The sequence below is a fragment of the Cyprinodon tularosa genome, unplaced genomic scaffold (assembly GCF_016077235.1).
Source record: "Cyprinodon tularosa strain WSP-4 unplaced genomic scaffold, ASM1607723v1 ctg408, whole genome shotgun sequence".
Taxonomy (NCBI): domain Eukaryota; kingdom Metazoa; phylum Chordata; class Actinopteri; order Cyprinodontiformes; family Cyprinodontidae; genus Cyprinodon; species Cyprinodon tularosa.
Window position 1 is genome coordinate 197760 of NW_024039128.1, and position 12562 is coordinate 210321.

The following is a 12562-nucleotide window of genomic DNA, read 5'->3' on the forward strand; positions in this document are numbered from 1 at the left end:
TATAAATAAGCATAAAATGTGACTCCTTCTGTAATAATTTTGCTTTCTTTGGTAAAAGGAAGCCCTGGACTTTATTTAGGGGCACTGGAGTACAGGGGGTACAGAAGCCTGCAGAGCATTTTTTATTGTATTTGAAAGAAAATATTAAAAACTAAATGTTTTTTTAAAATCTTTCTGAATTAAGGACTGCTTTGTTTCATACTACGTGTAATACATACTTGTGCTTCCAGGTGAGTTTCGTAATTCCCAGTAAATCACATTGAAATGTAAATACAGTTAAAGCTTCCCACACTTTTATTCTGCACTTTTTAAATTCCCTTAGGATTCATCAAAGATGTTCTAAGCAAATTAGATGTACTTGAAGAGAATGAAATGATTTTGTTATATGGGTGGTTACTTTCCAAGAAAGAAAGCATATTATGGGCAGGGGAAGATCTGAAATAGGAAATGAAATAAGATATCTTCTGGCTGAGATGATGACTTAATCTGCTTATTATGAAACTAAGTCCCCTTTTTTTAATCCATTTATGTGTCTTTGTGTCTTTTTCCATCTTTACTTGATATGAAAGAAAATATTAACTGAATGAGGTTTTGTGGGTCGTTTGTCATTAGTATTGATTCTGTAAACACAGATATGATATTTGTTTGAATTGTACACTGAGAGAAGTTCCAGTCAATAGAGGTTCACAGAGGCAGAACACAGTTCTATATCAGCTATGCTGTTAGCATAAAAGGAGCATGGGAACAATAGAACAGGTGGTTTCACTGAGGCAGCATTATCATTAGGTCTGACAGCCATGGCGTCAGATGTGGTTATCTAATATTCAATAACACATTTCTGCATAAACAACAAATGTAGGCCAAGAAAAGGTCTGTTAGAATCAACATGCACAGGATCAGACCGATAGTGATTTCAATTCTCCCCTTGTGTTGTGAGTTTGATTGAAAAACAGCATGTCTCCATCTCCTTCCCAGATGAGGAGACGGGGCTACAGGTGCATCAGGTAACTCGCCCTCCAGGCTTCAACGCCAACCGGCGCCGCAGCAGAGCCGTGCTCTATCAGCTGTCAGGACATCTGCAGAAACAGGACAAGAGCAAGCTCAAGATCAACAATGTGAGTTTCCCTGCGTCTGTACGACTGAATTTCAGCTGTCCTGCTGTAGGGAGAAAATAGAGCGGAGTCTTCTATCGACTGTTCCAAGGATGGGAACTGATCAGAACAGTTAGTTTACACTGGGGATAAAGCACGATGAAAAATGGAAGGATCGATGTTCGATCTTATCAGTGCTGAGCCCCTGAAAGAACACTGAAGAGAAAAAAAAACTTTCTTGTGCGCATCAGACATTTTCTTGTGCGCACCAGACATTTTCTTTGTGTGGGAGATAGGGGTTACCCATGCTGACCAAATCTTATGGGCCCTTACCCAGAACCTGAACCAGGCCCACAGCAGCGCTTCAATGTGGCACACTGCGGGACGAGAGCCTGGGTGGAGATGACCATAGGCCTGTTGAAAGCACTTTTCCAGGGCCTACGTCACCTCAGGGTAACCCCTGAAAGGGCCTGCGACATTATTGTGGCATGTGTTGTTCTCCATAATATTGCCATAATTAGAGGGGAGCAACACCCTGCCCTACAATTACAAGACCCTGAGGAAGAGCCCATCAACCCTGCAGATTTCCAGGATGGAAGGGTAGTCCGGGATATGATATGCCGCAATGTCTTCTCAGATTAATACACATGATATCCACCACCACCACAAAAAAAATGAATAAACACAAAATCACAGCAATTTATGGTGTTCTTTATTTCATACAAATGCAACCACAAAATAAACTAATTAATAAACAAAATCACAGCAATTTATATGGTGTTCTTCATTTGCTAAAAAAAAAAAAAATAAAAAAAAGATTTTAAAATAGTTTCAATACTTCCTAGAATTCACCTGTGACCATACACTCACCTCTAGCTTTAGTTTCAGAATGTCGATTTCCAGATCTGCCTTTTGGATCCGGCGTTCCAAGTATACAAGTTCTTTGCTGTTTTTTTCTATCTTTTTAATAAGAAGAAGTCTATATAACTCCTTAACTGGCAACTGAAAATACATTAGATTAGAGTCACATCATGAATGTAGTCTACAATTCGGAATGAAACTGACATTTACTGTAAATCACTGAACTGTGTCCATCTGTGCACCAGAAGTTGATGGACCTTCCTCCTGCTGTTCTTCCACACTCTGGGGTGTAGAGATAAGAATGACCATTTATAGATATAAACTTGGATTCTATAGGCTACTCCACATATAAATGTGAATGTGTAGATTGTTTGATGTGTAGACAAATAATATTAAAATTACCTCTCTAGGCCTGTCTGTGGCAGCAGAAACAGTTTCTTCATCCCCATCATCCTGTGAAGATGAGCATTTCATAGAGTACACTTTATAATACTATTTGTCATAATTGATGGTGTATGGAGTAGGCTCCTGACAACTGGATGGGGTACTGTTGGGACAGGAGGCTTCAAGAGGCAGATATTACCACCCGAATCTGTTGGGACCAACAAAAAACCCAACCCAAAGTAATATAAATGGAAATATCACATTAAGTCTACATAAAAAAATAACACTGTAGGTAGACCTCTTACATTTTATGAAGGCACTTAAATCTTCTGGAGTGACTGGCTCTGATGAAGTCCCTCCAGGAATTCCCTCAGCCATTGGCCTTCCAGCATTTAGGCTCAGGGCCATCTCTTCTGCATTTGTCAGGGGTGGTGGTGCAGGTCCTCCCCCTGTTTTACGAGCCTCTGCCTTCTTTCTGTTGGCTGACTAGAAGTCAAATGAGAATGAACATTTAGACCTATGTCAAAAATGGTGCTGCACTGCTAGACACTGAATGCCATTTAGTCATTTAATATGTCAAATGTTTGTAAAGCCAGGTAGCTACTCTACTCCCATGATGTGCTCAAGGCTTACCTGCTTGAAGTATGTTTTTATATTTCATTTTCAGCTGCTGCCATGTTCTTTTGATGCCTGCAGGATTGCACCTATCCATGAAAACTAAATTAGGTTTAATAAAATACTGTTCTTCCAGTTTCACCTCTGATATTATAACAGTTGGGTAAGTTACTCTAAAATAGTTCTTAATTACTAACTACAAATTTTATCTTCAACAAGTCTAATTAGATTAATGTAATAATTACTGTCTCTAGAAAGTATTGGTCTACTTACTCATTTGTTTTACTTACTTATTAATTACTTTCTAAATCCCAAATCAACCTCAACCACTTGAACAATACAAGGACAGACAAGAAACTGCACTTCTAATGCTTTCAAATAAACAATATTCAATTGCATGAATTAATCTTAAATTGACCAAAGTGTGTAACTAGAGGGAGAAAGTTCAAATCAAAATATACCTTTTAAAATTTGATATTAAATCCACTATTGTTTTATAGTCTTTAATTTAATTACAGTATTTATATGACTTAAGTAACTTAATTCATTACCCCCAACACTGTATAAAAGTAATTAAAATGTAAACTTACGCATTGACTCGAGCAGCTATTTTCACCCAAGCTAACTGCCGCTGCAGCCGTGTTGCTTTTTTTTTTAAATACATGTTCAAATTCTGCATATGCTTGCATAAGCACATCCAGTTCTGCTGGTGAGAAATATGCACACCTTTTTTTGTCTGACGCTGTTGCCATGGTGACTCGTAATATCTGTGCTCCATTGATAATGGCTTTTTATAGTTGTGGTGCACGCGCTTAACTTAGAGTCAGTCAATTTAGAGTTGATTGAACTAACTCATTTCAGCTGTTCTGAAACCCAAAACTCAGAGTTTCCAATCTCAGGATAAGTCAACTCAGAGTTCAAGTTGTAACTCAGAGTTGGTTGAACTTCCTTATTGAAACAGGCCCCAGAAAGGACAGAATCATGACTGGTAGAATTGATCACTATGTAGAAGGAACAGAGAGCAGCTCTGATCATTATTGCGCCACCAAAACATTTTTATGAACTATGGAGAAACGGCTTATAAATACCCAAGTTAACTAGAAATGTTAAAACCTGCTGATGGAAAAATATCGGATTGTATATTCTGGTTCTAGCCTGATAAACCAGACTAAATGTGAGATTAAATGTGTAATTTAGTCCTTGTTGTGCTTTCTCCAGCCTGATTGGCCCGTCAGTTCTAGGGTCTGGGCCATTGATCAAGGCTAAACCGCTCGCAGGTAAAAATGATTTTGGTCTCTGGTGGGTGGGGCTAGTTTACTAGGCTAGGTTCTTGCAGTTTTTACCAGAATTCCTAAAACTCTTTCTATTGACTTCCAGTAGCTATGAATGGCAGCAGGAAATCCTCTACAGGCTGGTTGCAGCAGAGAGCTTTCAGCTGGGAGGTCTGCACTGCAAAAACAATCTAGAAACAAGCCATTTCTTGTTTTATTAAGTGTATTTATCCTTAATCTGAGTAGGTAAATAAGATGATCTTCCAATGCCATGAGTCTGTTTACTCATGAAATTAGATAATTAAATAATATGCACTTGAAATAAGACTAAGACATTTTTTTTTTCTTATTTTAAATGTAAATTGTCTTCTTCCATTGGCAAAGTGTCTCACTTACCTCCTTAATTCAAGAAAAAAATACTTATCTAGATTAAGATTTTTTCCAGTGTGGCGCTCCCAACAACAACTGCAGGTTTTAGTGGGATGATAATCCAGATTAACTGATGAACAGAAGATGTTTGGAGGCGGACTTTCTTACTTAAAAACCTGTTAGAACCAGTTTTCCAATGCATAAAGTAAATAAAGCCAAACTGCTCAATAACTTGAAGCTACAGAACAGAGCAGATAAACAACCAGAGCGCCGAGCAGCCAGAGGCGAAACTGAAAAGCAAGGCGACGAGCGTTGATATTTCTGTGTTTAGGCAAAGCTTTGGGTGTGAATGCAGCTTGAGGCATGGAAAAGCTTAAAGATCAAATTGCAAGATATGAAGATGTTATCTATAAAGTTGTGCCTTTTTTCTGATTGATGAATGTTTAGAATATCTCATAATAACTACAGTTTATATCCAATGCTCACCAAGTCAGTTCTACCCTTAGACAAGTTACTTAGAAGTCCAGTGTCAGCTATTAATCGTAGAGGGTCCGTAGTACGCTCTCCTAGGAGGAAGGAGTCATCTAGGTTTAGAGCACCAGAGGTCTCTAATTCCCATGGAGAAAACAAACAGTAGAAAGGTTTATTTAGTCAAAAAGTTAAAAGTTTGCAAAAACACAAGAACAAATAACAGATGCAGCTTGGGTGTTTTGCTCACCCAATTTCCATGTATATATTCATAAACTAGAAGGTGTTAACTTTCAAATAATATATCACACATGTAATTTGGGCTTAGAGTTCCTCAGTTATTTGCTTTTCCATTTGGGTATGCAGAATAGACAAGAATTTCCCAAAATCAGGTGGATATTAAGAGGTTATCTGTTCTAGGTTGTGTCCCTCTCTTCTTGTCCCTTTTCTTCTTGTTTTCCTCTCTATGTTTTGTACTCAGCTGACTTTTCATGCTGTCTCTAAAGGAATGAAAGATTTTTTCCAAGCACTAAGCTCACTTAGCTGATTGCTCCTTCCTGTGTTTCCAAAAAGGCCAAAGTAAATAACCCAGTCCTTCTTTTCACTGTAGACAAGCCATGATCTGCTTATCTGTTCTCCATTTTTCATTTGGATGAAATAATAGCTGCATGAATCATGACAGCAGACAAGATAGAGGAGAGCAGGAGGCGGGGTTACCAATCTACTCGCTCTGGAGAGCAGAGTTCGCTGCTTTTAGATGTTGTCTCCAAAGTCTCCAGTTGCAGAAAAAAGTCTCTAGATTTGGCGCTAGGAGCTTTTTAGAAATCAAAGTGCTAGAGGGGTCTGAAAAGTGGCTAAATATAGCGACTAAAGCGCTAAGTTGGCAACACTGCTCTTTGCATGGTTTGTTTTCAAATGGTTTGCTGCTGTCTGTTTGGACCTTTCTGAACATGTGCAGCAAATGGACTGATCCAATATGGTGGACACTGAAGGGGGGGGGGGGCTGAGACAAACTTAATTTTAGCCAAAGGATGTTTATCAAAAACATAATTAATGTGCACAAATAAGGAATAGTTGTATTAACCATACATGGAAACAGAGTTTTATGGGGCCCCCAGGAACTTGGGGACCTAGGCAGCTGCCTAATGTTAAATCCCCTCCTGACCCCAAATTAGGATTAAGTGAACCTCATTTACAATACCAGTCACAGACTTAAGAGTGGAACATCTGATAAAGCAGTTACACTACTGAAGGTTCTTCACCCGCCATCATTAAACAAGAAGAGAACAGAGAAGCGATGGAATGTTACACCTTTGCTGAACCTGTCATGATCTGCCCTGATAGCTGATCTAATTACTCACTTGACTCACCTGCCGTACCCTCCCCGCTCTCTAATTATCATTCATTTTATCCACCTGCTCTTTCTGCCTCCCCCTGTAGCCACTGCAGGCCTGCAGTTCTGCGCTTCTGTTTGATTTTGCTAATAAATGTTTTGAAACTTCCCACAGTCTGTTGCCTGAATAATGAATCTGCCTCATTCTTGACAGAAACGTTGTTTTCATTGCATGCGCAGGAAAATGTTCTGTTTTCGTTTTCCTCTTCTACTCAAAAACTGATTTTCCATTCCTCTCATTAATAAAAATCTCATTAAAAAAGCAAAATATTAGGCTGAAAAAGCAAACATTTCATCACTAAATAAAGTAAAAATTGTTTTAACTTCTTCCATGTTACACATTTCCAAGGATTTGGGGTTCACTTCTTTTTATAGCCTTTTTTCTTCATTATTTGTAAAGAAAGAGAATCTGTTGTATGTTTTTCTGAAATTTAGGTTAGATATGATTATTTCTTTAAGTGTATCGATGCCAATTTCTTTTAACATTAAAAGGTCTGATTTGAAGTAGGATCTACTTTATCTTGATCTTTCCAGCAACACCATGAGAAGGGTGAAATAGCTTACCTCAGACACGACAAACTGATAATCCGACCTCGTACCAGCACCCCAAGATAGGATAAACAAACGGAAATATGCTTACAGGACTGCTTCTTAAAATATATGGCAATGACATCCCAACACAAGCGACTAAAAAGTGGACTAATTATTGCACATATAAACAGTCTAAGAAACAAAACAAATGATATAGCTGAATTGTTAGAAGAACATAAGCTGAAGATACTTGCTATTTCTGAGACTCATTTAGACTCCTCCTTTGAAGATAGTGAATTACATATAAAGGGTTACAACATTTATAGAAACGATAGAAATAAATATGGTGGTGGAGTAGCTTTTTACATTCAAGATCATTTACCTGTGAAAATGTGTACTGACATGATGAAATATAATATTGAAATATTATGGTTACAAGTTTATTTTCCTCACAGAAAGCCTATACTAGTAGGCTGCTGTTACAGACCTCCAAGTTCTAACAATGAATATCTTGACACAATCTGTGAAATGTTTGCTCATAACTGTCCACTGAAGAATAAGATACAAATTGGAGCTAATGCAGGTGGATTTGATCAAATTATGAATAAGCCAACAAGAATATGTGTAAAAAAAGATGGTACTAAAACAGCTACATGTATTGATCACATTTTTACAAACTCTCCAGAAACAGTTAACAAGATATCATCGGTCCCTATTGGAAGCAGTGACCATAATCTGATTATAGTAGAAAAAAACAATAAGGTAGATAGGCAAGGACCTACAATAATTTTTAAGAGATCATATGCATCTTTCAATCCTTATTCTTTTGTTGACAATGTGAGAGAAATATGTTGGTCTAAAGTGTTGACTGAAAGAAATCCTGAGCTTGCACTGTCAAAGTTTGATGATTTATTTCTACCTGTGATTGAGAAACATGCACCTTTGAGAACGTTTACCGTCAGAACATTGAAAACACCATGGCTGGACAAAGAAATGAAAGAAGCTATGAAAATGAGAGACCAAATGAAAAAAACTGCAATTATAACTGGTAATAAGGAAGACTGGTGCCTCTATAGGAAAACAAGAAACGCTGTGACCAAGCTAAATAAAAAGAAAAAAAAGAATTATTATGAAGATAGAGTAAAGAAGGCGGGGAATGATTGCAAAAAAATGTGGAAGATAGTTAATGATTTGACAGGTAGGAAAAATAGAACGCATCCATTATTTCTTGAGACAAACGATGGCTTCATAACTAGACCTAGAGAAATTGCTAATTATTTAAATAATTATTTCATTAGTAAAATAGCAAAACTAAGAGAAAATATGCCTAACCTAAGTAATGAAATATCTCACTTATTAATAAGAAACGAAATAATGAAAGGGAAAAGGTCCAAGTTTAAATTAGAAATGGTTAACTTGCAGAGGGTAAAGGATTGCCTGAAAGAGTGCAAAGATAAACCACCGGGTGTTGATGAACGGGATGTCAGACTTCTCAAATTGGTTGCTGATGAAATCGCTCCTGTAATTACTCACATTATTAACTTAAGTTTTATGTCTTCAGTGTGTCCACAAGCCTGGAAAACAGCCAAAATAATCCCATTACAGAAAAATAAGAAACTGCCCTTTTCCAGCTCAAATAGTCGTCCGATAAGTCTACTACCTGTGTTAAAAAAAATAACAGAGACCATAGTATATGAACAAATTAATAATTATCTGTCGATTAATAACATAATTTGTCACTCTCAACATGCTTATAGAAAGGCTCATTCTACAGCAACAGCACTAATTAGTATGTCTGATGACTGGCTTAGGAGTTTTGAAATAAAAGATATGGTGGGAGTTGTGTTTCTAGATTTTTCAGCTGCTTTTGATTTAATTGACCACCATCTACTATTAGAAAAACTTTCCTGCTATGGTTTTGAACAATCTGCACTTACTTGGTTTTACAGTTATTTAACTAACCGGTCGCAAACGGTATATTTTAATGGTGCATTTTCTGAAAAACAAACTGTAACATGTGGTGTACCTCAAGGGAGCTGCCTGGGTCCTTTATTATTTTCAATATTTACTAATGACTTACCATACATACTCAAAAAAACTAAAATAATTATGTATGCAGATGATTCCACTATATATACATCAGCAAGAACAAATAATGAATTAGAAATTATTATGAATAACGAACTAGTGGGAGTGGATAAATGGGTGAAAGCAAATAAGCTGGTATTGAATACAGCAAAAACTAACAGCATGATTGTGAGGTCAAATTACAACGTAAACAGTAATCATATATTGAATATTAATATCAATAACGTCTCGATAAGGAATGTGCATGAGTCCAAGCTTCTGGGAGTGACGGTGGATAACACGTTATTATGGAGAAAACATATTAATAACATGATTGCAAAGATGGGTAGAGGAATCCCAGTCATAAGAAGACATGCAACCTTTATGTCCCCACATATTCTTAAAATGATAATCCAATCATTGATTTTTTCTCAAATGGATTACTGCCCAGTCGTCTGGTCAAATGCCCCTGGAGAGATGCTAAATAAACTACAACGTGTACAAAATAGAGCTGCCCGAATAATATTGAAGTGTGATTTAAGGACAAATATCATAACAATGCATAAAAAGTTAAACTGGTTGTTGGTTAAAGACAGACTTTCATACTCATTGACTGTTATGATTAGAAACATATCTGTATTAAAAACACCTTATATGTTATTTACAAACCTTACTTTTAGTTCAGAGAATCACGAATACAGGACTAGGCATGCGACTGAAGGAAACTTTAGTTTGCCTAAAGTAAAGTCAAATGCCTTAAAAAGAACTGTTATGTATAGAGGTATGAAAGCATGGAATTTACTGCCGAATTACATTAAACTGATAACTGATTTAAGGAAATTTAAAAAATCATTGAAAGAACATTTATTAAATATAGAGGTAAAACACGATTAGGACTGTCTTCTTCACTTGCTGTGCTTTGTAGTTTGTTTTGATTAGTTTGGATTGTTTCTGTTTATGTATATGGGTATGTATATGTATGTGTATATGTGTGTATGTATATATGTATATGTATAGATTATGGGAGATGTTGTTTTAATGTCCACATAATTTTATTTAATTTGTAATTGTTTTTATTTCATGTTTTGTTGTTGGACCCCAGGAAGAATAGCTGTAGCTTGCTACAGCTAATGGGGATCCTAAATAAACTAAACTAAACTAAACCATTCATCATTATTAGGGTTTTGTTGTTAACTTTTTGGATTATCTCACAATCTGAGCTTTTTGCATTTCTCATAATTCTTTTAAGAATATGAGCAAAGTATATTTTTTTGTTCCTTTTTTTCTATTCTCTTTTAGAGTGTGAAAATCAGAGGAGGTTACTGCAAAAAAAGTTAAAAAGGTTAAAAAAATAAACCACTGGACTTTTTCTAAATTTGAAGACGCTTTGATTGGAAAATAAAGTCTAGTGGTTTGTATTTTTTTACTTTTTTACTTTTGTAGAATGACTATAATCTGGATTACTGAGAATCTTCACCTGCACAGAGGAGGTTACATTTCTTTTTATGGGTAATGAGGGTTAGAATGTAGTTGAAAACATCCAACAACAACCAACAGAAGCTATATCCAAAGAACTTTGGCTTTTTTTCTTCCTTTTCAAATGGTGTTTTTTGGCTGCTCAGTTATTTTCCACTTACTTGTATAAATACAGCTGCTGAAAAGAGAGTTAAAGAGGAAAACAGAGCTCTTAAATCAGGGGTGTTCAATGTTTTCCAGGCCAAGGACCCCAAACTGATGCACTTGAAAAACGATCTAGAAATGAATAAAAATGTCTTAAATTAGGTGTATTTACCCTTAATTTGAGGAGGTAAATTAGATAGTTTGCCAATGGAATGAGTATTTTTAGTCTTAAAATAAGATAATTAGATAATATCTACTTGAAATTAGACAATGCAGGTGTGTTTTCTTATTTTTAGTGTAAATTGTCGTGTTCCATTGGCAAAATGTCTCTTTTACCTCTTTAATCCAAGAACAAATGCACTTATTTTAGGAAAAAATGACTTATTTCAATTCAATTTTCAATTCAGTTTATTTATATAGCGCCAAATTCACAACACATGTCATCTCAAGGCACTTTACAGGTCAACCAGATCATACAGTCAAATCGATACAAAGTTTTCTATCTAAGGAAAACCAGTTGATTGCATCGACTCATTGACTCTTCAGCAATCCCTCACACTAAGCATGCTTGTAGCGACAGTGGAGAGGAAAAACTCCCTTTGAACAGGAAGAAACCTCCAGCAGAACCAGGCTCAGTGTGAGCGGCCATCTGCTGAGGCCCACTTATTCAGATTTAGATTTTTCCCAGTGTGGTGAGATGGAGCGGGGACCCCCTAATTATATATATATTGTATGAAATAGTGTTATATTAAACTGGTTCTATAGTCACTCTATTCCCGATGGAGTAATGTAACTAAAGTAATCCCTCCCTGGGATTATTAAAGTATTTCTGATTCCTGGTTGATGGGACAGGTGTTGTGAATGAAACGGTGCCCAGCTTGAAAGAGCTCCTGTGTGTCGCTGAATGTGTGCATTGATGACTGAAAGACATCTTCTGCCTCCATTTATCTGTTTACTACAATCTGTTGGATTAATTTTAATGTGGATTTAAAGACATTTCAATTAGTGGAAAAAATTGCCAGGGGGAATATAAAAAAAAGTCTCATCAACCAAAATTTTCGCGACCCCCATGCAGTACCTCAGTGGACCCCCTAGGGGTCACAGACCCCCTGTTGAAGACCTCCGCATTAAATGATTATGGTGTTGACTTACATCTTCCTTTTATCCACACCAGAACATGTTTGGGCAGAAACCTCCGATCCCAGAGTACAAAGTAGCAGCCATCCAGAAGTCCCGCTTCATCCTGCTCCACTACGGCACCTTCAAAGCTGGCTGGGACTGGTTAATTCTGCTGGCCACCTTCTACGTGGCCGTCACTGTTCCCTACAACGTCTGCTTCACCGTTGGTGGAGGACGGGACGAAGGCACCTCACGGAGTCCACCTAGTGTCAGCGACATCCTAGTGGAGATCCTTTTCATTTTAGGTAAGAACAAACGGTCATGGGTTATTCAATCTCTGGTCTTGTTTACGATCAGGGTGTGAAATTCTTCTGCTGTCTCTAACATTTATAAAAGTTGCATTTTAGTGTAAAGAGATTTTTTTTTAAAGCATCCAAAAAAAGAGAAAAAAACCCTGTTAAGATCACATACAAGCTACAGTATGTCTGTGCTGACTGGGGTTCAAGACAAGAAGCAGACAAAGAAAAAGGAACATACGAGTAACAGGATTAAACACTTAAAAAACACGGCAGATGCTGATATTTCTCTCCAGGATGGAGTCACAGCCAAACAGGAACAGATCAGATGAAGCTACTATGAGAAAAAGCAGAGAGAGCAGAACGTTAGAGATTGAACTAACAGATTCTGCAGAGTGGGAGAATAGAGATAGAATGAAGCAGAATGATGAAAAAGGGGTCCCTATGTCCTCCAGCAGTCTAAGCCTATAGCAGCAG

The 12562-nt window shown here is 37.0% G+C and overlaps 1 protein-coding gene and 1 long non-coding RNA gene across 3 annotated transcripts in view; one reads left to right on the top strand and one right to left on the bottom strand.

Moving 5' to 3' along the window:
• Positions 1–12562, top strand: part of kcnh3 (potassium voltage-gated channel, subfamily H (eag-related), member 3) — a 138320-nt gene that overhangs the window by 44006 nt on the left and 81752 nt on the right. For both annotated transcript variants that reach the window (XM_038298480.1, XM_038298481.1), the window contains exons 3-4: positions 976–1115; positions 11845–12094. In XM_038298480.1, coding sequence (XP_038154408.1) covers positions 976–1115; positions 11845–12094 — 390 coding nt within the window. The remainder of the gene's footprint in view (positions 1–975; positions 1116–11844; positions 12095–12562) is intronic.
• Positions 2066–2515, bottom strand: LOC119792031. Its single transcript, XR_005281921.1, has 4 exons — positions 2486–2515; positions 2355–2405; positions 2178–2234; positions 2066–2093 (listed from the first exon to the last, which is right to left on the bottom strand). It is a non-coding gene; the product is annotated as an uncharacterized LOC119792031 (long non-coding RNA).